We start from the raw sequence: 27,423 nt of genomic DNA, 5'->3' as shown, positions 1-27,423 counted from the left end.
CCTGCCAATGCAGGGGACAGGGGTTCGAGCCCTGGTCTGGGAAGATCCCACATGCTGCGGAGCAGCTAAACCCGTGCGCCACAACTACTGAGCCTGCACTCTAGAGCTCGCGAGCCACAACTACTGAGCCCGCATGCCTAGAGTCCGTGCTCCACAACAAGAGAAGCCACCGCAATGAGAAGCCGTGCACCACAACAAAGAGCAGCCCCCACTCATGGCAACTAGAGAAAGCCCGCGCACAGCAACAAAGACCCAACGCAGCCAAAAATAAATAAATAAAATAATTTAAAAAAAAAAGTCTAGAGGTAGGCAACCTAGGGCTGGGGTGGCAGATATCTCCACAGTGTCCTCAGGACCGCAGGCTCCTTTTAGTCTACTGCTTTGCGAATCGTAGAGTACGCTTTTACAGTTCAAATAGTAGCTATCACATCCCCATTCCAAGCAACAGGATGAAAGAAGCAGGAAAAATGAGTGGAAGGAAAAGGGCAACACAGGGGACGTGCCAGATGTCTTTAAGAAAAGTTCCCAGGGAATTCCCTGGTGGGCCAGTGGTTAGAACTTGGCGCTTTCACTGCCAAGGGCCTGGGTTTGAGCCCTGGTCAGGGAACTAAGATCCTACAAGCCACGCAGCACAGACAAAAAAAAGAAAGTTCCCAGATGCCACTTCTACTGTGCATCCATTGACCAAAACATTGTTACACAGCTATACTTAATTTCATGTGAAACTGAGAATATCATCTTTATTCTAGGTAGCATGTGCCCAGATAGAAATTAGGGGTTCTGTCATCATGGAAGAAAGGGAAACAAACAGACATTCAGAAGTTAGTAGCAGACTCTGCCAATGACTCATAGCTTATCTAATGACACAAAACCCTACCAAAAGCTAGAAAGAAAAATAATCTGATCACGAAGGATGAAATAAATAAGATGAACTAAGAACTACACACTAAATAAACAGTATGAGGAATGACTATGCCTAATAGTGAAAAGCATCATACGAGACATGTTTGCAAAAGGGTAGAGAAATAACCAAAAGTTCTAATGTGGGGCAGCATTTTAAATAAAATGGGAGCCAGAGGCAATCTATCAGATACAGAAAGGCAAATAAAAAGAAACAGTTTAAATGATCAATGAAAAAATCATACTGCTTTTCACTTCCCATTAAGGTTCCTTAAAAAACTAAAAACAGAACTACCATACAACCCAGCAATCCCACTACTGGGCATATACCCTGAGAAAACCGTAATTCAAAGAGAGTCATGGGCTTCCCTGGTGGCGCAGTGGTTGAGAATCTGCCTGCCAATGCAGGGGACACGGGTTCGAGCCCTGGTCTGGGAAGATTCCACATGCCACGGAGCAACTGGGCCCGTGAGCCACAATTACTGAGCCTGCGCGTCTGGAGCCTGTGCTCCGCAACAAGAGAGGCCGCGATGGTGGGAGGCCCGCGCACCGCGATGAAGAGTGGTCCCCACTTGCCGCAACTGGAGAAAGCCCTCGCACAGAAACGAAGACTCAACACAGCCATAAATAAATAAATAAATGAATGAATGAATGAACGAACGAACGTGAATTTCTTTTAAAAAAAAAAGAGAGTCATCAATAGCCAGGACATGGAAGCAACCTAAGTGTCCATCGACAGATGAATGGATAAAGAAGACAATAGATTTTTAACAAAACAGTTTATCTTTGCCTATTTTATTTGTTCACATGCTTCTAATTCCTGAAAGGCTTATATTATCAACTGATTTTATTGCTTCTGGTTCTATTTCAAGCATATATATTGCATGTGACCTTTTCTATATACACTTAAAGATATAATCACTTTTGTTTGGGAATCACTTTTGTTGTAATTTTTTATTTACTTTGTTAATACATGCATACTACCTATGTCAGAAAAATACTTGAACACTCCCAAGAAATCCCAAGTACATAACTTGGTGTAAATTTACTTAATCCTTTTAATCAATTCAAGATACACAGACAGGCTTGGTTTTTACATAAGAAACATAATCAACTGGATGTGACTAAGATAAAGTGTTCAGGAGAGATAATATTTAATACATTTCAGGAAAAAGATAATTGATACTTAGGTGTTCAGAAGAATTTAACCACAAATATGAAGATATATAAGGAAAAGTTACCATATGGGAAAAACAGAACTTTCTCAGCTGATGCTGAGATTAGTGTTAAAATTTTGTATTATGAATTTGAGTCATGAGAGAAAGTCCGGGGCCCACATATACACAAATGATCCAAACACTAAAAAAAGTTCATTTTCTTTAGATAATTCTACAACTGGTATGCACTTCCTAGAAGAAAGTACAGTTTTAATAAGATCATAGCTTCACAGGTATGTCATTTACAAATCTCCACAATGTGATAAGCCCACCAGATTCTACATAGCATGATCATATGAATAAAGATAAGAAGTTGCCTTCTTGAAATCACTAAATCTCAACACTATTTCAGCTTATTTAAAAGACAAGCCAAGCATGCTGGCTTGTTTCTGAGTCCCCTTTGCATATCTGCTATTATATCTGACATAGACTACAGCATATACCATGTGGGAGAGTGGGGAAGCACTGGCCTGGAAAATCAAGAGGGTTGTGTTCCAGTCCTGGTTTAGCTCCCAGTTAGTCACTCTAAGCAAGACACCTTCTCAAGGCCTTCATTTTCTCATTAAAAACAAACAGGCTGGACTCAGTATTCTCTAAGGTCCTTTCCAGCACTGTGATTCTATGGCACCTTGCGGGTTCATTTCAGAAGACATAACACTTGTTTACATTAAATCACTTCTGATACATTTATTATCAGAAACTGTCCATACATGAAGTCTGAGTTATTAAAATGTTTTACTTTTACTTTCTTACATATTTTTCAAGTCAGAAACAGTAATTCAAAACTCAACTATTGTGTTCTAATTTTTTAGTCAAAATAAGATGACCAGAATCATAAAACTTAGCATTTACAACATTAAACCTAGAAAAAATATGCATAATTAATAGAACATTAAAGCCAAAAGAATATCTGACACAGAGAGAGAGAAATTAAGACTTCTTATGAAGTATGTTTCATTGACAATTACTCCATAACAACTGTGCACTCAGAATTTGTGGACATAACCTTACAAGCAGGGGAAAAGTCCAGCCCAAATGTCAAAACACAGAGCCAAATGAATCTGAATTTCCTAAAGATACATTTTGAGGAAGAAAGAATTCTTTCTTCTCCATTTCCCCATCCTTCTGTCCCAAAGAGGAGAATTTAAAATTATGTACATCTTTGGTAATATTTTACAGAAAATAAATGCCGAGATAGAAGGACAATATTTAACTTAGTATTTCCTCTTCAATTCGTTTTTTATAGCAGACATGTTAATTTCATTTTGAACATGGTACGCCAAATAACCTGAACTTCCAGGAATGAAGTCATGTAGCTCCCCAAGAAATTTCTTCATGGCATCAATTGATACATAACCTACAGAATAAAATATATATATACGAAAGTCTATCATATTATCTGCTTTTCAATGTCTTTGATTTATTAGAGTTAAGATTCCCAAAGAGTGTTTTTAGAAAAGAAGTAAAAAGAAGAAATACCAGTGAGAAGATTCTCCGTGAAACTTGATAATTATCAGGGAACACCCTCCTCCCCCCTTCACCACTATCCCCCCAGCCTTCTACCTCCTTTTAAAACACAGATTCTTGATTTGCCACTTTGACTACAGAGAGTGTGATGTACAGGTTGGGGATGGAACATAAAAGTACCTAGACCAAAATAACTGGGACATGTGTCTGGCTTAGAATGTAATCACTTAGAACTACCTATCCAACTAGCTACTAACAGCACAAACAGCTAGCTCACCTTCCCTAGTACAGCAAGCGACACTTTCCTGCACTGCTAGCACTGAGATAACAGTCTTCAGTAAAAAAATTAATAGGAAAATTGTTATCACTGCTTGGTCAACAAAGGTTATAGGTGTGAGTAATTCTGATGTCATTAATAATCTGAAATAGATATGAGAATCAAAAAGAAAACCTAGAATGGGGAGAGCTTAAGGACTCAATGACTTTAAGCAATATTTCCTTGATAGCAGTTGCTCATCTGAGTGATAATGTTTCATGTGTAATATGTGTTTGTGGTTTACACTAAAGTTGAAACCTGGTTTAAAAGTAGATACTGTATGAAAAAAATTCTGGTAGAGCTCAGGGATGATTGAATTTAGACCACCACCATTATCACCAGGCTATCTATACAGTTTGATTGTTTATAATAATAGATAATAAATTCACAGTTAATAAATTAACTATGAAGCCAATTATACAAAATAGACTAGTATCTTTAAAGATATTTTAATCATAGCCATTTACTTCAGAAAATCTTTTAAAGCACAATTACTATACTCCATACTGTTCATGCTCTTTGCCTAACGGCTAGATTTCTGTGTAAAATAAACTAGCACATAAAAATATTAATGTTTAATTAATTGCACATATACACTGTGTGAAGTTTCTAAAGATATGTGTGAGGATAGAAAATTTTTAAATAATTACCATATTAATAAAAATATTCCTGTAAGGTAAAGAAGGATAGGACATTTATGCATAAAAATGGATTATTGTAGCAGTTTTGGAGTAGTTAGGACTTTAGGCTGAAGTTCACATACACCCAATTTAAACTAGCTTAAACAAAAGGGGAGTTTACTGGAAGGACATTGCCATATCAGTCAAACTATGGGGAAGGCAAACATATTGCTGGGAGTCAGAAATAACTAGCACCAGCTCTCATGGCCATGTCACTAACCTCCAGTTTTTTCCTCTGCATGTTAGTTTCATTTTCCTCTCTTGACACAAGCTGGCTTTCCGTACATGGTAGAAAACATGCCCGCTGATAGCCCTTAAGTTTTATATCTTAGAGCTATGGTCACTTGAATAAGAATGACATGACTGCTGCATTCCATGTCTAGAAATCCAAAATCGCAAAGAACTGTGATTGGCCCAGCTCAGATCAGGTATTCACTCCCAAACCAACTGTTGCGGGTAGGAGCAAGCTCATGTTTTAGAAAATGTAACCCAAATGAATTGGGAAGAAGAAAAGAGAGTTCTTAGGAAAGGCATTCTTGGTGGACAATTCCATATGAGTCTGTGGTAGCCAGCCTGCCCCAGATGGCCCTGAATGATCCCTATCTCCTGGTATTCACGAATTTGTGTAGTCTCCTCCTACTTTGTACTTGGGTTGGTCTATATGACCAGCAGCACTTGGCAGAAGTAATGATATGTCACTTCTGAGAACAGGATATAAAAAAAGACATGGCTTCTCTTTGTCTTGGGCACACTCTTTCTCCCACTTGCATTTCGCACTCTGAGGAAAGAAAGCTACCATGTTGTGAACAGCCCTATGGAAAAGTCCACTTGGTGAGGAGTCTAAGCCTTTTGCCAAAACCCAGCAAAAATCCAAGGCCTGCCAACAACCACATGCATGAGCTTTGAAATGGATTTTCCAGTCCCAGCTGTCCCTTGAAATAACTGCAGCCTGGCAAACAAAGTGACTGCAACCTTATTAGAGATTATGAGACAGAAGTATCCAACTAAGATGCTCCTGGATTCCTGGCCCTCAGAAACTATGTAATAGTAAGTGTCCGTTGTTTTAAGCTGCTAAGTTTTGGAGCAATTTGTTACACAGCAACAGATAATTAATACAGTATCTACTATAAGTTCCCAAACTTTTAATTATCAGAATTTTTGTTTAAAAATTTTTGCCTGCAAGATATTTATCATTATTAGTAATTTTTTCCCTTTTATTAATCACACAAGTAGCTGTTAATCAGAACTTTTTATCATGGGTAATAACCAGTGATATCAGACCTAGAGGATTTAATTGCAGTCAAAAACAAAAAACAGACCAAAAAAAATCCGTTGATATTTTATGGGACATTGGTAATGCCTGTATATATTTTCGGTTGTCACAACTTGGGGGTCACGGGGGTGGGGGCAGGTTTCTGGATGGGATACTACTGGCATCTAGTGGGCACTGGCCAGGGTTGCCCTCTCCAACAAAGAATACCTGTCCTAAAATGCCGGCAGTTCCAGGACTGAGAAACCCTGTTCTACGGTATAGCTCCAACTTGTACTTTCTAAAACCAAACATCTAATTAGTTTTATTTTAAGAGATTTAACATTCACTGAGTTGAACTCAACCCATTTTTGAGGAAGAGACAGTCAAGGTATAGTCACAAAAATTGATACCACTGCCTAAATTAGAACTCTCACTCACTACATTTTTAAGTAACACAAGATGATTTTCCCAACAAGAAGTTATTTCTTCCTGTACAAGCAGATGGGCATGGTAAAAAAGGAAGGACTGTCACTTCACATCAAAATTAAAGACAAATGAATTATCTTTTTTTTTTTTTGGCCATACCTTGCAGGATCTTAGTGCCCCAACCAGGGATCAAACCCGTGCCCCCTGAAATGGAAGCATGGAGTCTTAAGGGGCATGGAGTCTTAACCACTGGACCACCAGAGAAGTCCCTGAATTATCTTTTAAAAAATGAAGCTTTCTTCCAAGAAAGTGTTATTTTAAAATTTAATGTAGAAATATAAAGGAAGATAATTATTCAATTGCACAAATTAAAAAATCAAAAATTTTACTTCTACTGATAAAATCAATACCAGCTTACCACAGGTTAAAATTATACTTTAAAGATTCTGACTAATGATTATTTTTACAGTTCTTTTTTAGTTTGTTTTTATCTAACACTGTCATGTCTTTTTGAACAGTCAGATGGCAATGAAACAGAGCAACATTGTTACTTGTCCAAATCTAAGCATTTGTCTTTATTGTGTTGCTGATTTTAATATTTAACATTGATCTTTATAATATGTTATCAAACACTTGGTAAGTCCAAATGAACAAAAGATATTTAGTACCTGGTGATGGAGTTGCCTGAAGCAAACTCAATACCAGTACTATACCACAACCATGGTTTAACGTACCTACACTTTATCTGAATATGTAGGTGTAAGGATAAATCTAGGCAGCAATCAGCTACTCCCAGTCTCAGTACTTAAGTAGTTGACTCACCAGTAAGGTGGGGGTTAAGGGTGCCAACCCTTCCTGTAGTCGAAAATCCACTTATAATATATAGCTAGCCCTGGGGATTCAAGGTTCCTCTTATCTGTGGTTCTACATCCACAAACTCAACCAACTGAGGATTATGTAGAACTGTAGCATTTATTATTGAAAAAAATCCTCATATATGTGGACCCTCATAGTTCAAACCCATGTTATCCAAAGGTCAACTGTACTTCTACTTAGTTCATTGTCCTTTGGAGTCAACAATTGCTCCTAAGCGTTCCAAAACTGACTTTTCTACTATCACAGTTGGATAGAAGTTTTCTTTGATGTCTCCAACACTCAGCCCAAAACTACACATTAAAAGTTCTTTTTGAAGTGCTTTTCTGAAGGCTATTTTATATCACTCAAATGAACAGGAGAAAAAAAATAATAAAACAAATGGCTAGACAAATTGGTTAGAAGGAACAGTAATATGAGAGAAGACATTTAGGAATTTGTGAACTAGTTGCAAGAGGTAGTTTTGACACTGCTAAATAAAGAGAAAATGATAAATGTACAAATGATTTTATAATGAAATGTCAAAAAGCCTATACTTTTTAATTGCAGTGTTTTAAAAACAATTTTTTTAAAACTTCTATTTTTAAAATTATCGATGACCCTGCTGAATACTACCCAGATCAAACTATCCCAATATTATTTCCTTATCTCACCTCACATAGCACTATCCAAATCCCAATGGTTACTTTTCAACTAGTTCCCTTGTTTGCACCCTCTCAATGTCAGCCTCAGTTAGCTGTCTTCTCTTTATGTTGGGCACTAGGAAACCCAAATATGGAGTCCATCGACACCTGGGTGATCCATGAAAGGGCTTCCGGGCATATCTGAGCCTCTTTAAATTACATGTAAAGTTTGTGTGTTATGTTTGTGTGTGTGTATGCTTAGGGAAAGGGACCTATGTTTCATCAGATTCTCAAAGGAAACTATAATTAGAATTGTCCATACAATTAATCTTCCAAATTGGGACACTTAAGAGTAAAGCAGAAACTAACACACCATTGTAAAGCAATTATGCTCCAATAAAGATGTTAAAAATATAAAAAAGAGTAAACGCTAATGCCAGGACAACACGTATAAATTGGGACTGTCTAATGTAAACAGGGGTGTGTTTTCACCTTACCTATAGACCAGGAATTTTTTTTAAACATCTTTATTGGAGTATAATTGCTTTACAATGGTGTATTAGTTTCTGCTTTATGACAAAGTGAATCAGCTATACATATACATATATCCCCATATCTCCTCCCTCTTGCGTATCCCTCCCACCTTCCCTATCCCACCCCTCTAGGTGGCCACAAAGCACCGAGCTGATCTCCCTATGCTATGTGGCTGCTTTCCAGTAGCTATCTACTTTACATTTGGTAGTGTATATATGTCCATGCCACTCTCTCACTTCGTCCCAGCTTACCCTTCCCCCTCCCCATGTCCTCAAGTCTATTCTCTACATCTAGGGGCAGGACAGACCAGCATTTTAACACAGAAAATATGGGGCCTATCTTTGGCTTAGTTCTGCAGATTAATTTATTTAATGTGTGAATGATGTCTCCTATTAGCATGTATAATAGAGGGCGTTCTACTTTGTACAAAATGTTCCCTTGTGTCTTCCCTACTTGTGTTGACTCTAAATTTTATTTTAAATTACCTGTTACCATGTTGTTCACTGGATAATTCTGAAGAGGGAAGTACATCTGCTTTTCTACAACTGGAGTCCTTATAAAATGCTTTTCTGTGCTATAAAATATAGAAACATATAGAAAGTCATGTTTATATTTTTTTGGACTTGTTTTACAAATGAGAAATGATTCCAGGCAATATATATAGCAATCTAATTGCTCTGTGATCAGACTTCAGTCTTATTGGGTGAAAATGTTAACTACGAACTTCTTTGTGCTTCTAAGTAATACAAGGGCCCATATACATATTTTTGGTTTTCTTGGCTGCTTCATAAAACAAATATTTACTGAGTAAATACAGACGTGGGTCTTTTTCTCAATATTCTTGAAAGTATAATAATGCAATAATACTTTATAATTAGATAAAAAACAGATATACATATGTAATCTTAAATATGTTAAAAGAAAAGTCTCCATTTTAAATAATCACAGCATTTATTATTATTCAGTGTTCAAATAATTGGAATTCTATTAATTCATACTTCCACACTTTAAAATAAATAAAAAATGATGTCTGGGAAAATCATGAGGTATACTAAGTGACTTCTGAGTTAAAAAGAAAAAAGTTAAATTATTCTGAGTGTGGTTGTATAGTATATAATTAATTATATTCTAATTTTTAAAGAGCTAAGCAGTTTTCAACTAAAATATCCTATTTTCTAACTGCCAAATAACAATTTACTATATTTAGACTACATATAATCCATAGATAATACAATTATATGAAAATAAAAACCTTAATAAAAAATTGAAGTCATCCTTAAATTTATTTTCCTAAAAAATCTAAAATTACACTGAGTGATAACAAAGGTTTTATTTTCAATTTGTTTAAAAGTTAGAGTTCATCTAAACTCTTCTAAAAGAAACCATAGCTCAGTTAGGATGAGATCCTACAAATAAAGCAAAACAATGTTCCCAGAAAACTCAGGGACTAAACAAGGATACCCATTATCATTGATATTATTTATCATGGCTCTAAAATTTCTGGCCAAGCAAAAAGAGATGGGGGAGGGGAGAGAAAGAAATGGAAGAGATATCTAGTGAAATGGAAGAGTTATATAGTAAAACGGAAGAAGAAATAGTTTCATTATTAACAAATGATATAAATGTGTACCCTGAAAAGCCAAGAGAATCAACTGAAATATTTTTAGAATCTTAAAGATTCCAAGTGGGTAAATATAAGACAAATACCCCCAAATAAATGACTTTTCTATGTCAGCAATAACTAATGAAGGAAAAAATGATCCAATCCACAATAGCAACAAAATTCACAAAAATCTAGGAATAACATAATAAGCAGTTTCTGATTCTATCTGTAGAAAAGTCAGGAAACTTTACTAAGATATAGAAAAGAAAAATAAAGAAAAACAAAAAAGCATTGTCTTGGAGAGGAATACTGAAAATTATAAAGACATCAATTCTTCTCAACTTTCATACAATTCTCAATAAAATCCCAAAGGGATTTTAGTGTTTAAGAAAAAAATAATTCTAAAATTCACATGAACAATCACATGTTAGAAGATCTAATAGGAGGCAAGAACAAATTTACAACAGAATGAAAAAAATACCTAGTAATAATCTTAAAAGAAGTATAAGATTTATATGAAGGAAATATGAAAGTGTTTTTTAAGGACCACAAAAGAAAACTTGAACAAGTAAGGAAAAAAATACCATTTTCTCGGATAGGAAGATTCAATATCAAAGTCTCCCTAAATTAATCTATATTTTTTTGTAATGTCACTAAAAATAACAACAGAAATTTTTGTTTTAATATGAACAAGCTGGTTCCAAAATTCAGATGCAAAAGTAAACCAGGAAGAATAGTTAACTAAGAAAATTTGGAAAGAGCAAGGAGGAGGAACTAGCTCTAGATATTAAATCATATTATAAACAATTGAAACAGAGTGGCATTGTTGCATGACAAATTAATGGAATAGAATATAAAGTCCAGAAATAGACCCAGATACTTATGTGGATTTAACCTAGGATAAAGGTGGCATTTCAGTACAGTGGGGGAAAAGATGAATTATTCAATCAATAGCCAAGAGTAGGTAACTATCTGAAAAAAAAAGAAGAAGGTGGATAGCCACCTCATATCTTACACCAAGATATATTCCAAACGTATCAAAGATTTGAATTTAAAAATAAAGAAATCACTAAGAAGAAACCATAGCAAAATAATAACAGTAATCTTAGAGAAGACTTTCCTAAGTATGACATAAAACTCAAAAAGCCATTAAAGAAAATATTAATAAGAATGAATACATATAGTAAAAAATTTCTGCATGCAAAACCCAACATTTTTAAAGTCAAAAGACAAACATAAGCTAATAACTGTAATTTATTTCACAAAAAATTCATTCTCCTAAACGTAAAGGGTTCTTGCAAAAAAAAAAAGTCAATAGAAAAATGTGCAAAGGATATGAACAAACAGTTCACAGAATAGGAACTATAAATGGTTCTTAAACTATGAAAAGACATTCAACCTCACTCATAATAATGGCAATTCAGACAAAAAACTAGAGTGAGATACCACTTTATATCTATCAGATTAGGAAAGACCAAAACATATGTTAGCACACTGCGTTGGAGAAAGTATAGAAGAAAGAATGGTGACTAACCACCCCAGTTTACCCTAGATTGAGGGGTTTCTCAGGACATGGGCTTTTCAGTGCTAAAACCAGGACAGTCCCAAGCAAACCTGGATGGCTGGTTACCCTAGCCTGGAAAAGGTACTTAAATATACAAACACTAGGAATGTAAACTGGTTTAACCTCTATGGAGGGCAATTTGACAATGATTGTATCAAGGATACAAAATGTATATGCCTTTTGACCTAGCAATTCCCCTTCTAAGAATTACCCTAAAGACACTCGCACACATGCAAAATGACATTACATGATCAATCACTGAAGCACTGTTTTTAACAGCAAATTAGAAATTACCTGAAAGTCCAGTAAAATAGAAGACTAGTTAAATAAATTACGGTAAATCCATACAATAAAATACTACACAGCACAAAAATGACAAAGCTCTTTATGTAGTAATATGGAATGATCTCCAAGGTAAATTATTAAGAGAAAAAAGGAAAGGTGTTGAACAATGTTTATAGAATATTACTGTTTGTGAAGAAAAGAAAAAAATGAAAGAATATTTATTTGAATTAGCTAGTATATGCATATATAAGAAACTGATAACATTGGTTGCCTCTGAGAGGGAAACTGGCTATCTAGGAGTCAGTATATTTCATAGTTTCCCCTTTTGTGTATCTTGGATTTTGAACCATATGAATATATTTCCTATTAAAAATAATTAAAATTTGAAAATAGAAAAATAATAAGTAGGCATGAAGAACTAAGGAAGAGATTTTTAAAAGGAGAGTATCACACTGGTCAGAATGGCCATCATCAAAAAATCTACAAACAATAAATGCTGGAGAGGGTGTGGAGAAAAGGTGACCCTCTTGCACTGTTGGTGGGAATGTAAATTGATACAGCCACTATGGAGAACAGTATGGAGGTTCCTTAAAAAACTAAAAATAGAACTACCATATGACCCAGCAATCCCACTACTGGTCATATACCCTGAGAAAACCATAATTCAAAATGAGTCATGTACCACAATGTTCACTGCAGCTCTATTTACAATAGTCAGGACATGGAAGCAACCTAAGCGTCCATCGACAGATGAATGGATAAAGAAGATGTGGCACATATATACAATGGAACATTACTCAGCCATAAAAAGAAACGAAGTTGAGTTATCTGTAGTGAGGTGGATGGACCCAGAGTCTGTCATACAGAGTGAAGTCAGAAAGAGAAAAACAAATACCGTGTGCTAACACATATATATGGAATCTAAAAAAAAAATGGTCATGAAGAACCTAGGGGCAAGACGGGAATAAAGACGCAGACCTACTAGAGAATGGACTTGAGGGCATGGGAGGGGGAAGGGTAAGCTGGGACAAAGTGAGAGAGTGGCATGGACATATATACACTACCAAATGTAAAATAGCTAGCTAGTGAGAAGCAGCCACATAGCACAGGGAGATCAGCTCAGTGCTTTGTGACCACCTAGAGGGGTGGGATAGGGAGGGTGGGAGGGAGTGAGGGAGACGCAAGAGGGAAGAGATATGGGGATATATGTATATGTATAACTGATTCACTTTGTTATAAAGCAGAAACTAACACACCATTGTAAAGCAATTATACTCCAGTAAAGATGTTAAAAAAAAAAATTCCCTATGCTATACAGTAGGTCCTTGTTGATGATCTGTTTTATATAGAGTAGGGTGTTTATGTTAATCCCATGCTCCTAATTTATCCCTCCCCCCACCTTTCCCCTTTCTTAACCATAAGTTTGCTTTCTATGTCTGTGGGTCTGTTTATATTTTGCATATAAGTTCATTTGTATCATTTTTTTAGATTCCACATATAAACAGTATCATTTGAAATAAATAAATAAATAAATAAATAAAAATAAAAGGAGAGTAATGAGTTTGGTATTTACTTGCCTTGTCAGGTATTAAAATACATAAAGTTATATAACTTAAAAGAATATTGTATTGATATCAAAATAGATCCATAGATTAATGGAATAAAACAGTCTAAAAACAGATCTCCAGACACATTAAACACAACATATGAGAATGGAAATCACATCAGTTGGAGATAGATTTATTCTTAAAAAACTGGTGGAAAATTCTTATTTGTAAGACAAAAATAAACTTCGATCTTCACCTATTACCATACATCAAAATAAATATCTGCAGAATTAAAAACCAATTTGATACCTGAATGGGAAAGGACTTTTCTGAATATAAAAGCGATAGAAGAAATAATAAAGGAAAAGTGATTAGTTTAACAATGTAAAAACTCAAAGCTTGTATCTCTAAAAAATATAAGCCAGAGAACAATCTGAGGAAACAATGTGACAAACTGGCAAAAGGATAATATAGCTAAAAATGTCAGACAAGTTGATAAGAAAAGCAATAAGACTCCCAATAGAAAATGGAGAAAGGATAAAAACAAGTCACAGAAAAGAAAATGTAAAATGCTAATAAATTCAAAAAGATTCAAACCTACTAGTAATCAAAGAAAAATGCAAATTAAAACAAGATGCTATTTTTCATCTATTAAATTAGCACAAGCCTTCTTATTAATACTCAATATACTGATGAGGATGTGGTGAGACCAACACTGGTGGTAGTTTTAAATTTGTGCTTTTGAGGAAAGCAACTGACAATAGGCATCACAGCCTTTAAAAACACTCACACCTCATTAATACCGTAAATTCCACATCTGAGAATTTACATTAAGAAAATTATCAAGGGAATTCCCTGGTGGTCTAGTGGTTAGGACTCTGTGCTTTCCCTGCCAAGGGCCCGGGTTCTATCCCTGGTTGGGGAACTAAGATCGCACAAGCTACGTGCCACGGCCAAAAGAAAAAGAAAAAAATCTAAAAAGTAGAGAAAGATTTATTTTTAAAAAGATGTTCATGAAAGTGCCGCAAGAGTAACAAATTGTAAATTTTTTTAAAAAAGATTAAAGGAATGTGGTTAAACAGACAATAAGATTAAATGCCATATACAGCCATTACAAATCATAATATCAAATAAGGTTTTTCAAAATGGGGAACTGCCCATAGAATACTAAATGGAAAATCAAGAGACAGACTATATCTGCAGTCTGACCTCAACTCTACTTAATGTGTATGTCTGTATAATGCTAGCAAGAAATGTACTAATGTTGATGGTGGTTATCTGAGTGGTGGGTTTGCTTATAATTTAAATTTTCTTTATTCTTTTCTTTTTTAGTACTTTTTCTTTTTTTAGTATTTTCCATTTTGACAAATTACACACATTATATTTATAATAAAATAATTAAGAACAAGAAAAATAAGCAAAAATTCATGCCATTTTCAGAAGATCTGGGAACATACTGGGAAAGGAAAACAGCATAGTGATTAAGAGTTTGGACTCTGGATCAGCTAGAGTCGGTGTCAAATTAGGTTCACTACTTAAATAATATTGGGTGAATTATTTAGCTCTCTGAACCTGTTTCCTCAATTGTAAAACGAGGCTAATGCTATTTAACTATCTTACAAGGTTGTGAGAATCAAATGAAATACTGTGAACTGCTTAGCTCACAAATGTCTCGTATTTGGCAAGTGTTCAAAAACTAGTTCACCACTTAGTGTTCACTATCACTAGTAGCATGCCAAAAAAATAAACTTCGAGTAGGGACAAAGTGTATTTTATCTATGTTTGCACTGCACCCTCTGGTGGTTCCACAAAGAAAAAGGCTCTAAGTAGACACCTACCTTTGTCTATTTTTGTTGTTGTTATTGGAAAATACTGGACATATTTTCCCCAGATTTGTAAGCCCTCTTTGTATATTAAGGAAAATAGCCTTTGTCAAATACTTTTTCAAGTGTATATTTTTCTTTTGTCTTGGTTTATGGTATTTTTATTTCCATGTGCAAGTTTAAAATATTTTTGGTAGTCATATTATCAATCTTTTCCTTATGCTTCTGCATTTTGCAGGACAACCATTTCTTTTTTCTTTTTTTTTTAATTCTTTTTTTTTTTTTAATTTATTTGCTTGTGCCGGGTCTTAGTTGCGGCACGCGGGATCTTTAGTTGCGGCATGTGGGATATTTTAGTTGCAGCATGCAGGATCTAGTTCCCTGACCAGGGATCGAACATGGGCCCCATGCAATGGGAGTGGAGTCTTAACCACTGGACCTCCAGGGAAGTCCAAGGACAACCATTTCTTGAAAAACAAAAAAACATATATATATCTGATGCCTTCCCTAGTCAAGTGAATCACTGGGAGTTACTTTTTAATTTCTATTTCCCATTCTTCTCTTACAAGGTCACTTAGGATAACCATTTTCTCCTACTTCTTCTATTTCATTTTTCTTCCTCTCCTTACCAGTTTCTTATCTCAGAAACCATAACAAGTTCAAAGGAGTGCTATACATAGAGATCCCAAAGACCTAGAATATGGATACTCAAACCCAAGTGGTGGATTATCTAGAAGTCATAGGACCATGAAGCAATAGTTTACTAAACTTAAAATAATTAAATACAAAACTTCGTGTTAAATCAGATAATAACTTATTTCAAATTAAAGAAAAACAGATAGGAGGTACAAAAGGTATTAAAAAATTATGGGAAAAAAACTTAAAATTAAAAAAACTATATAAATTAAACTCATTAATTCTTATATTGAAGAAAGATCATTTTTATTTCAGCAGCTAAATACCAGACTTTCATATAGTTAATGCTCCCTATGAACATCTGAAAACCACTGAACTGGAAAATACGGAATTAGGACTAGATAATGAGTAAGCCTGAAACAAGGGGGCCTCTCAGAGATTGGCCCTAACACAATGGCAAGTCCATGTTTGTTTGTCTTTTAAGATATAATTTTAATTTCTTAAACCAAAGTAGCCACATTACGAACAATTTGGAAAGGAAAGGGGGAAATCACCCAGAACTTCCAATCATAATAAAATTACTGCTAATATTTCTTTCTCATTATAATACATATTTTAAAAATAATGTAACAGTGATCAAAATATACATAAAATTTTTGTTTATTTTCTGCAAGGATAGTCTAGCATAATAGTTAAATGCATGCGTTCTGGAATTAGACTGACCCAGTTCAAATCCTGCTTCTCCCCATTTAATAAAAGTTTGTATGACTTTGGGTGAATTACTTAATCTATATATACTTGATCTCTTTTTCTGTAAAATGGCAATGGTGATAATGATATCAATCTCATAAGACTGTGAAAATTAAATGAGATAAACACACAGTCAGTGTTCAAAGGTGTCTATACTGAATATCAGTGAAGTATACAAATTCAGTACCTTTTAGATAATTCTTTTTTGTGATCTGTTGCTAGTACACTGCTTTCCCTAAGGGACTTTATTTTGTTTGGTGTCACTTCATCATGCTGTGGAGAGCAAAAGAAATCACATTTTAAAAAATCAGCACACCAATGATGCAATCGATAACGTTTTCTTAAAAAGTAAAGAAAAAAATTTGCAATATATATCAAGAGTCACAAAAATATTTATACACTCAGGTCCATCCCATCTAGTTTGGTGGGAAAAACTCACAAAATTTTGTACACACACAAATACACACACAGAATTATATATTTTTAGAGATACATAAAGAAAGAAGACCAGGATTTTTAAAATATCAGCTGTGCTTTTATTAGATAGTAAAACTGACTTATTTTATTCTCTTTTTGATTTTTTAAAATTTTCCCTAAAGTGGTCATATTACTTTTTAGTTTAAAAAAATAAGGAAACCAAAAAAAGTATTATTAATTTAAACTTTCTTAAAATCCTTGACTTGAAAACTCCTAGGCTTCCTGTGAGCTACAAATCAAAAATATGAAGTAAGCTGAACAAATTAAGTTTCCCCTTCAAAATTAAAGTGGAGTATTTAGCTATGAAGTTACAAAAGAACTAAATGTATATTAAGCTTTTCCAAAAGATTATGTGAAAGTGACTGACCTCAGATACTGGTATCTATCACATAATATATTTACTTAATATGCCATTAGGAAATTTCTATATTTGGGTCACAAATCCACTCCAAACAATAATAATATTCCCCAAATTATCTTCCAGGTTTACCCTTTTTAAAAAATATTTATTTCTTTATTTGGCTGCATCAGGTCTTGGTTGCGGCGTGAAGGCTTGTCTGTGGCTTCTCTCTAGCTGTGGCACGTGGGCTCTAGAGTGCGCGGGCTTAGTTGCCCCGTGGCATGTGGGATCTTAGTTACCTGACCAGGGATTGAACCCGCATACCCTGTATTGGAAGGCGGATTCTTAACCACTGGACCACCAGGGAAGTCCCCAGATTTACCCTTATTATTGCCATTGGATGAAGTACCTTCTACTTACATATTCCATGGTTACATTATTATAATTGGATAATATTCAACATCAATCAATATTTGAAAGAACAAAATCCTTTACCGTATAATCATACAATTTCTAGAGTCAACAGTCAGTACAGGCATGTGCTACTAATTTTTTAGTAGAAAAAAACATTGGATTGGGTTGGAGCTGAGAAAATCTGGTTCCACTTTGCTAATATCTGGCTATGTGAACTAAGTCAGGTCTTTACCTTCTTACCTCAGTTTTCTCATTTCTAAAACAGAATGATTAAATTAACGATCTTTAAGGGCCTTTTGGTATACTCAATAATTATTATCAAATAATAACCATTCTACCACCGTTCATGTCCCTGGAAACACTCTGACAAGTCAAGGATTAGATATTTGATCCTTAGTACAACATAGCCAAAGATACTAAAAGAGCTATTATTTTCAGATGATGACACTTTGGGAAGAAATAACAAGTTAATGAAAGGAATACAAAATGCATAAATTAATTGCTGGGCTTTAGACACAGAGATTTTCTCTCTTTTTATTCTGAAAAAATTCAAGCTTACTGAAAAGTTAAAGAATAATACAATAAGTACTATATACCTTTTGCCCAGATTCACAAAGTGTTAACATTTTTGCCACACTGCATGCCCTCTCTCTCTCATTTTTTATTTTTGCTGGACCATTTGAAAATATTTGCAGATATTATGACATTTCACTCCTTAATCTTTAGCATGCATTTTCTAAAAAAAAAAAAAAACCATTCTTTTATCATTATAATACCACTATCATAATTAAGAAAATTAACATTAACTCAATGTCACCTAATATACATTGCATATTTAAATTTTTCCAATTGTTCTCAAAATTTCTTTTTTACTTTTTTTTAAATTAAAAAATCCAGAATCCAATCAAGGTTCATACATCACATTTGGTTGTTATGCCTCAATCTAGAACAGTCTTCCCTGTTTTTTTTGTTTTTTTATGACATTGTTTTAAAGAGTCTAAGCCAGTTAGTTGCTTTGTGACATGTTCCATAATCTGGAATTATGTGAGTATTTACTCATGATTAGATTCAGAATTTTGAACAAGAACACTACAAGATAATATTGTGTACTTTTCTTTTTTTTGGCACCACAAGGTGGGCGAGATCTTATTTCCCCGACCAGGATTCGAACCGGGGCCATGGCAGTGAAAGTGCCGAGTCTTAACCACTGGATCCCCAGGGAATTCCCTATATTGTGTACTTTTTATTATATCACATCGAGCTGAACATAACAAGAGGTTGTTCCAATATTGGTGATGCTAAATTTTATCAGTTGGTTATGGTGGTGTCTGCCAGGTCCCTCCATTGTAAAGGTACAAGCATTGCTTGCCTTTGTAATTAATAAGTGATCATCAATGAAGTGATCATTTTAGATCATGATTTTAACACCCATTAATGACCCTTGCCTAAATCAATTATTTTACTGGGGGTGGTACAGTGCGAATTTTCTATTCTATCATCCTTTCTTCGTTTATTACCTTTTATTCTGAAAGGAAATTTTCCCTTATCCTACCCTTTCCTTCCTTCCTTCCTTCCTTCTTCCCTTTCCACCTTTCTTCCTCCTTTCCTTCCTCTGTTCTTCCTTTTTTATTTCTTTATGCTTTTGGAGTATCACTATGGAATCACGGATTTTTTTAAAAATTTAATGTATGGGCTTCCCTGGTGGTGCAGTGGTTAAGAATCCACCTGCCAATACAGGGGACATGGGTTCGAGCCCTGGTCCCAGAAGATCCCACATGCCACAGAGCAACTAAGCCTGTGCGCCACAACTACTGAGCCTGCGTGCCACAACTATTGAAGCCTGTGCGCCTAGAGCCCGTGCTCCGCAACAAGAGAAGCCACCACAATGAGAAGCCCACCCACCACAACAAAGAGTAGCCCCCGCTCGCCGCAACTATAGAAAGCCCGTGAGCATCAACAAAGACCCAACGCAGCCAAAAATAAATAAATTTATATTTTAAAAAATTTAATGTAATATAATCCATTATTCTTTTTGATGCTCAAATTATCCCAAATTTGGCTTTGCATAAAGATTCTGAAGTAAGTCACAAGCATAGGCAAATTTGAGGCAGGATGGCAAAAGCTAAAAAACTTTCAGTATTGCACACATTTATTAAGAGGTATTAGTCATAACATTTAACAAATGGTACAACACAGGAATTAATCAAATAGCATCTACACTGGCAGTAAAGAACTGGTAAATACTGTGTACCTATTACTCCCTTAATATTACTGAGATTTTCAAGTTTTTTCAAATTTTCAAGTTTTTTACGTGAATAATTTTATTCATACAAAAATATCTCAATTTTACTAAGGTACTAGTGTAAAAATAATGTCAAACTAGATATGTTCAATAAAAGCATGTCCTTTAAATTCCTTACTCTGGGTCATTGGTGCTAACATGTCACAAGTAAGCATTTTTAAGATTACATTGCTTTCAAAATTTTTTGAAACTGTAGATTCTAATCGAGTACCTTAATTTACTCTTACCTTTTCTATCAGAAAATGTTGGTCTTGTTCCCAGATAAAACTACCAATTTTTCTTCTTATTTCTGTAGTAAGAAAAACAAATCCAATACTGTTTTTTAAAAAGTAACTTTGTAGAATTTTCTGAATTTTGTTTAGGTTTCAAATTTCTAAGTCAGTATTATTCCACTTGCATCAAAAGTACCTAAGATACTTGTTTAAAATGCAGATTCTTTTTGAACCAGATCATTTAGGAGAAGCTGGGGAATTGCATTTCTAACAAACTCTCCAGATGACTCCAGTGCATTATGAGAATCATTGTTGTAAACTTTTTTGCCTGTAATACATATCTTCATCCGATGTCAGTGTCTTTAGGCCAAGCATTAATAAAGAAGACAACTGTCTAGTCAAAATAAAAGGCATAAAATTCCTGAATCTGTAGAGTGCTTCAAGAATTCAAGAGTTTACTTTGTTAAAAAAAAGGTTGGATGAGCAACATGTCTAGTGGGCGTGGTAGTACAGGAATTCTACAATGCTCAGCATGTCAAAGGACTATGAAATTATCTTAAATCAATGATCTCAAAAGTTTCCACAGTAGCCCACTCAAGGACAAAAAGTTAACATTCTTCTAGACCTAAGCTGTCCAATATAGCAGCCACTAGACTAGATACATATTGAAATGTGTGGCTAGTCCAAAATGAGATGTGCTGTTAAGTTTAAAATAAACATTGGATTTCAAATCCAGTATCAAAAAAGAATGTAAAATTTATCAATAATTTTTATACTGATTATATATTGAAATGGTAATATTTTAGATACATTAGGTTAAATAAAACATTTCTTAAAATTAACTTCATCTCTTTTTGTTATTTTTAATGTGGGTATTAGAAAATTTTAAATTAGTATGTGGCTTACATTTGTTTGCCTCTCACACTTCTACTAGACAATCCTGGTCTAGGTGGATAATAATGCATACTTTTCATTTTTAAAAAGGATCATGTTTTCATTTAAAACAGATTTTTTTAAAAAAATTGAATGCATTTTAATGTAAGATGCTAAACACAAAGACTTAATAGGAGTGATAATTTAAAATTAGATCAGATAGTCATTCCACAATATAAGTTCCCTGAAGGTGGATATTCTCTGATTTGCAGTTTTTGAGTAAATCAATTCTCCTATCCAGTCATTAATTTATTTACATAACCACTTAGAACAATTTATTTTTATAAATTATAACTAGGTCTCACCAGGACATCAACTATAGAAAGAACCCAATCTTTGGGGTTTCCAAAGCTCTTCTATAGAAACATTTTTCAAGTTTTTTTTTTTTTTTTTTTTTTAAATACTCTGCTCACTGGGAATTTTTACTACTTTCAGTCAGTCTTTCTAGGGATGGACACATACACATCAAAAAACACATCAAGAATTGGATAATAATGCAAGACCTACAAAAATGGGATATTTAAAGTTAGTCCATAAAAGATAGGTAGGATTTGGACAGAACAGGATAAGAAAGGGTGTTCCAGGCAGGGAAAACTAAACAAACCAATCTCAGAAGCAATGTATTCACTTGCCCTTTACTTGATAGGGTTGCTGAAATAATTAATGCGAAAGTACTTTCAATAATATAAAGAACAATATAAATATATGGGTTTATTATCACACTGAATCTTGAAATATCAGGAAAAAAATCCAGAGAAATAATGGTGAGATTCAAAACTAGCAACGAACATTAATTATATACTCACAGGTGAGACTACTTAATATCTCATTTTATCCTCAAAACAACTCGGGAGGTGACAAAATTAGTAAGTGTTGGATCCTAGCCAGTGAACACTGTGAGGACAACATCTGTATCTTACTCACCACTGAATCCCCAGCACCTTGGTTGAAACATGGCACACAGTAAGAGCTAAGTGAACGTGTGAATGAATGATAAACAAAGCGAGGATACACACCCAAGGCAATCTGATCCAAAGTACATGCTTTTCTATTTATATTAAATGATACAAAACACAAAAATCTCTGAGAACAAAGATCAGTAGAGTTGGGTGACATAGCTGGATTTGGCAGTCTAACAGAGATTAGATGAAAGATCTTTGCTAACCTTTTTGAAGGCATTCAGGAGGAAGAATGAAATGACCTAAAGCCACCGAGTTTTTTGTTTCAGCATTAGCTACTGCAGAGAGATAGTAGGCGTGAAAAACTGTAGCATTATCTTCTATGTAATCAAGACTCTGATATATTCTAGGAGAAAGAAAATATTTGAAGTTATGAAATGAACAAGAATGTATTCAACGTTTCAAAACAAAGAATAAATGAACGGAAAGAGAATTATCGGTAGGTTATCAGGAGACTGGGGGCGGAGGAGTGAAGGGGTGAGAAGGGGATCAGCCAGGACGGTGATCAGACGTCTGTTTTGTAAACATAATCGGACCGCAATGTGAAGGGGGATCACAGGTGGACAGATTGGAGGCAGAGCAACCTCTCAGATAAACTACTGTGATTTGGGGGCAAGAGGTAATTTACGGTGTATACTAAGATAGTGGCAGGAAGAACAAAGAACATTTACAGGGGCACAATCCATGGTGTTCGGTCATGGATTAATTGGATTAATTAATGGATTAATGGGGGTAGGGGTTATTATTCAAAAGAAACTACCAAGGTTTTAAGTTTAAGAACACAGCAGCTAGTACAGGTATGAGAGACAATCAGGAGATTTGGTTTAAACATGTTGAATATGAGGGTCCTTCAAGGCGCCACGGGGATGTGGGAGAGTCAAATGGAAACACACCACTGGAACTCGGGAAAAGATTTGAGGACCAGGTAGGAGGCCATGCCATTGCGGCAGAAAAGAGAGGAGAAAGGTTAGCTATTCCCGCCCCTACTTCCTCCCCGCACATCTAGGACTGGGCTGAAAACTTGCTCGTTTCCAGTATCTTCCTATTATCAATATTTATTAGTGGACTGCAACGTCTATCTCCAACTCCTGGCTCCTCATGACCCAAAAGGTACTGCCAGGTGGGCTTCAGGTACCTCAGCGTGTCTGGGTGTGAGGCATCGCAGCTGAACAAGAAGTCGGCGGCCCTCGGGTCACTGATGGTCCCCCCTTCGTCCACTGTGGAGGCAAGAGCACAGGGTAAGCCCATCAAGTGTCCTGCGGCCAAGGTACCAGAGGGAGGAGGGGGTGCTCCCCTCCCCACCTCACCCACCCGCTTCTGCCCAGCTTCCTACCCCAGAACTGCCTCAGGTTGCGGCTGACGCTGCGGCAAAACCAACCCCGCTGCCCTTGAAACATGGCGCCGCCTCACACGCCTCACAAGCGAGGACGTGGGGGAGGGGGCCAGGAGCCGAGATCACTGATTGGTCGGACGTCCGAAGCCAGCTCCGTGATTGGTTCTCAGAGTAATGGGCGGGGAAAGCCTGAGGCACAAGGAAGAAGGTTCCCGGCGCCAGCAGCCTGTGTGGACCAGTTCGTGGTATTGTGAGGAGGCTCCTCGGCTTCCCCTGACTCGGTGGAGGAGGCAGGTCAGTCGTGCTTGTGAGATTTAAACCCTAAGTATTAACAAAGTTGTTGTGCTGTGTTATTATTTTGAAGCAAAACTCATTTTATCACTTCATCTATAAATGTTTCAGCTGGAATCTCTAAAAGATGAAGACTTCTTAAAAAACAATATCATTGGACTTCCCCGGCGGTCCAGTGGTTAACACTCCGCAATTCCACTGCAGGGAACAGGGTTTCTATCCCTGTTCCGGGAACTAAGATCCCACGTGGTACATCCCACATGCCGCATGGTGCAGGCAAAAAAAAAAAAAACTTAAAAAATAACAATTCTTCAATATAGTCATATATCACCAGTGTTCAAATTATGTTTTCTTTATAGCTTCCCCGCCCCCCGCCTTACATCAGTTTTGATAAGCTATATTTTTCTGGTGTTGGGTCCATTTAATCTAAAATTTCAAAAATATTGATATAAAGTTGACCATAAAACCTTTTATAATATTTTGTAATGTCTGCAGGCTCTGTGGCAATGGTTCCTTTTCCATTTCTGATATTAATTACTGATGTTAGTGGCTTCTTTTCATTTCTTAGTCTCACCAGAAGTTTGTCATTTTTATTAGACTTTTTCAAAGAACAAACTTCTGACATTTTTGATACTCCCATATATTTCTTTTGTATATCCTTAATTTCTGCCCTTATAATTTCCTTTTACTTTTTTTTTTGGCTTTAAATTGCTGTTCTTTTTCTAATTTCTTGAAAGAGATGACTGATTTTCATCCTTTGTTTTTCTAATATGCGCATATGAGATTTACCGATTCCCTTTAAACTGTGTGCCAGTTTTTCAGATGTCATTTTTCATTATCATTCAATTCAAAATATTTTCAGATTTCCAATAGGAGTTTTTTTGATCCATGGGTTATTTAAAATATTTAAAAATTTCCAAATACATGTGATTAGTTATTTTGTTATCGATGTCTGGTTTAAATGAATTAAGGTCAAAGAATATAGCTTGTGTGATTATAATCCTTTTAAATTTGTTGAAATTTTCCTTCTGACTGAAGTATATGGTCAGTGTTCTGTGTGTGTTTACAAAGAATGGCCTGCAGCTGTTGGATGTTCTCAGGTGTTTGGTACAGTGTTCTAACATATGTTCATTGAGTCAAGTTTGTTAATCATATTGTCTGATTCTTCTGTCAATTACCGAGAGAGGCATGTTAAAAATCTCCTAAGTTGTTTGTAGATTTATTAATTTATTGTTAATTACTGCTTTATCTACATTGAAATTATGTTGTTAGGTGCATGCAAATTTATACTTGTTACTTTTAGTTGATTGAACAATTAAGCATTGAAATATAAAAGGCAGAACTTTAAAACATGTAGAATAAAACACAGGAGAATATCTCTCTGACCTCTGAGAAGGATTTTTTTGTAAATGAGGCACAAGTATTAAGCCATAGGAGAAGATATTTGCAGTGCAAATAACCAACAAAGGATTGGTATCCAGAACATATAAGTAACCCTATGAATCAATAAGAGACAATCTGATGCAAAATTGGGCAAACATCTGTATAGGCATTTCACAGAAGAGGAAACTTAAATGGTTAACAAAATTATGAAAAGATGCTCAACCACAGTAGTAATTAGGGAAATGCAAACTAAAACCAGGAGATACCATTATGTGTACCCACCTTACTGATAAAAACTGACTTGGCAAAGACATAGATTAATGGGAACTCCCACTGCTGGTGGCAGTGTAAATTGGCACAATAGAGTTGACCAACTGTTCAGCATTACTTACTTGAAGATGTGCATGCCCTGTGTACCAGTGCTTATCAGGTGTAAACCTAGAGAATTCTTGCTCCCATTTACCAGGTCACATATCCAATAATGTTTATGGCAACATTGTTGCTTTTAGCAATAGCAACAGCAACAATTAAAAAAATAAAACAACTAGAAACAACTACTTACCTATTAACAGTAGTTTGGATGTTTAAATTGTTGAATTTTCATACACTGGAATACAACATAAGTTTGAATTTTATTTATTTTTTTTTTTATTTTTTATTTTTTTTTAAGTTTGAATTTTAAAAAAGCGAAGGAAGGCATACAACATGATTCCATTCATTTAAAGTTGAAAGAACAGACATAATGAAACTATACTTTCTAGGAATACGTACATATGTAGAATAGAAAAAACTAAACAATACATTTGTTGGAAAAACATACCTATGAATTATTTGCAAAAAAGAAAAATCCAGACACAAAATGTAGAATAGTGATTACCTCAGGGCTGGGAGAGATACACAGGGGCCTTCAAAGGTTTTGATACTGTTCTATTTCCAAAGCTAGATGGTGAATTAATGAGTGTTTGTTTCTTCGTATTATTCTCCAGACTGTACATATACATTGCATACATGCTTCTGAATGTATTTTACAAGGCATTTTCCTTTTGAGGTTCTCACCGCAGTGAATCCCAACACACTGACTGGGGCCTCTATATCCTCTACTTCATTTTTTTTTTTTTTTAAGGGAATGCTATTTATTTACTTATTTATTTGGCTGTGTTGGGTCTTCGTTTCTGTGCAAGGGCTTTCTCTAGCTGCAGCGAGCGGGGGCCACTCTTCATCGCGGTGCGCGGGCCTCTCACTGTCGCGGCCTCTCTTGTTGTGGAGCACAAGCTCCAGACGCGCTGGCTCAGTAGTTGTGGCTCACGGGCCCAGTTGCTCCGCGGCATGTGGGATCTTCCCAGACCAGGGCTCGAACCTGTGTCCCCTGCATTGGCAGGCAGATTCTCAACCACTGCACCACCAGGGAAGCCCTACTTCATTTTTTGGTTACTATCAGCCTCATCTCCTGTGGCCTGAGAGAAAACAGTATATAAGATAGCCCCAGTCATGCTTCTTAGTGAATACTATTCAGAGTCTATTTCTAGCAGGGAAATCCCATATTGGTGTTTCATAATTCATACTCGTTAGAAGAATTCCTGCCTTTTTTAAAATGTTATTTTATTTATTTATTTATTTACGGCTGCGTTGGGTCTTCTTTGCTGCACGTGGGCTTTCTCTAGTTGCGGCGAGCGGGGGCTTGTGGTTCACGGGCTCTAGAGCGCAGGCTCAGTAGTTGTGGTGCACAGGCTCAGTTGTTCCGCGGCATGTGGGATCTTCCTGGACCAGGGATCGGACCCATGTCCCCTGCACTGGCAGGCGGATTCTTAACCACCACGCCACCAGGGAAGTCCCGAATTCCTGCCTTTAATTATAGTCTGAGTTCCAAGTAGAGGGATTGTTCAAATTACTCAGTATAGAATAACCAATTATAAAAATAACCAATTATCTGGGAAAACTGTGGGAAAATTTGTGTCATCTGTGTTAAGACAACTACTGGAGAGCTGAGGTAGTATATCAGAAAAGGTATTAAGGTTGACTCCTACAGATAGTGGAAAATATGTATACACCTGTGGCCTGTTCTAATTCCCTTGGTGATCTGAATAAAACATTCATTTTTTCTTTCCCTTTTTTTAAACACAGCTTTATTGTGGTATAATTTACATCTCAAAAAGTTGCCCATTATAAGTTTACAGTCCATTTATTTCTAGGATATATATATAGCTATGCAACCATCACTACAAAACATTCATTTTTAAGAAGTATATTTTCCAAATCTAGATTAGAATTTATATTCATTGAATG

At 35.5% G+C, this 27,423-nt stretch overlaps 1 protein-coding gene across 1 annotated transcript; it reads right to left on the bottom strand.

Moving 5' to 3' along the window:
- Positions 1-1,603: 1,603 nt before the first annotated feature.
- On the bottom strand, positions 1,604-27,413 carry TERB2 (telomere repeat binding bouquet formation protein 2). The gene is made up of 7 exons (XM_082388880.1): positions 23,467-27,413; positions 23,269-23,350; positions 22,340-22,479; positions 20,257-20,318; positions 16,684-16,769; positions 8,774-8,862; positions 1,604-3,474 (listed from the first exon to the last, which is right to left on the bottom strand). Exons 1-7 carry the CDS (start codon positions 23,528-23,530, stop codon positions 3,332-3,334), a joined length of 666 nt encoding a protein of 221 aa, XP_082245006.1. The 5' UTR covers positions 23,531-27,413; the 3' UTR covers positions 1,604-3,331.
- Positions 27,414-27,423: the final 10 nt, after the last annotated feature.

The sequence above is a fragment of the Balaenoptera borealis genome (genome assembly GCF_965194805.1).
Source record: "Balaenoptera borealis genome assembly, chromosome: 3".
Taxonomy (NCBI): Eukaryota; Metazoa; Chordata; class Mammalia; order Artiodactyla; family Balaenopteridae; genus Balaenoptera; species Balaenoptera borealis.
The sequence above is the reverse complement of the archived record's forward strand: the minus strand, read 5'-3'. Positions and strand labels throughout refer to the sequence as shown.

Excerpts from the sequence above, each read along its gene's own strand:
- TERB2 (XM_082388880.1), bottom strand. The coding sequence starts at position 23,530 with ATGTTTCAAGGGCAGCGGGGTTGGTTTTGCCGCAGCGTCAGCCGCAAC. Across the intron at positions 23,351-23,466 it reads CAACCTGAGGCAGTTCTGGG|TGGACGAAGGGGGGACCATC; the intron begins GTAGGAAGCTGG and ends TTGCCTCCACAG. Across the intron at positions 8,863-16,683 it reads AAAAAAGAATTATCTAAAAG|CACAGAAAAGCATTTTATAA; the intron begins GTACTGAATTTG and ends TATATTTTATAG.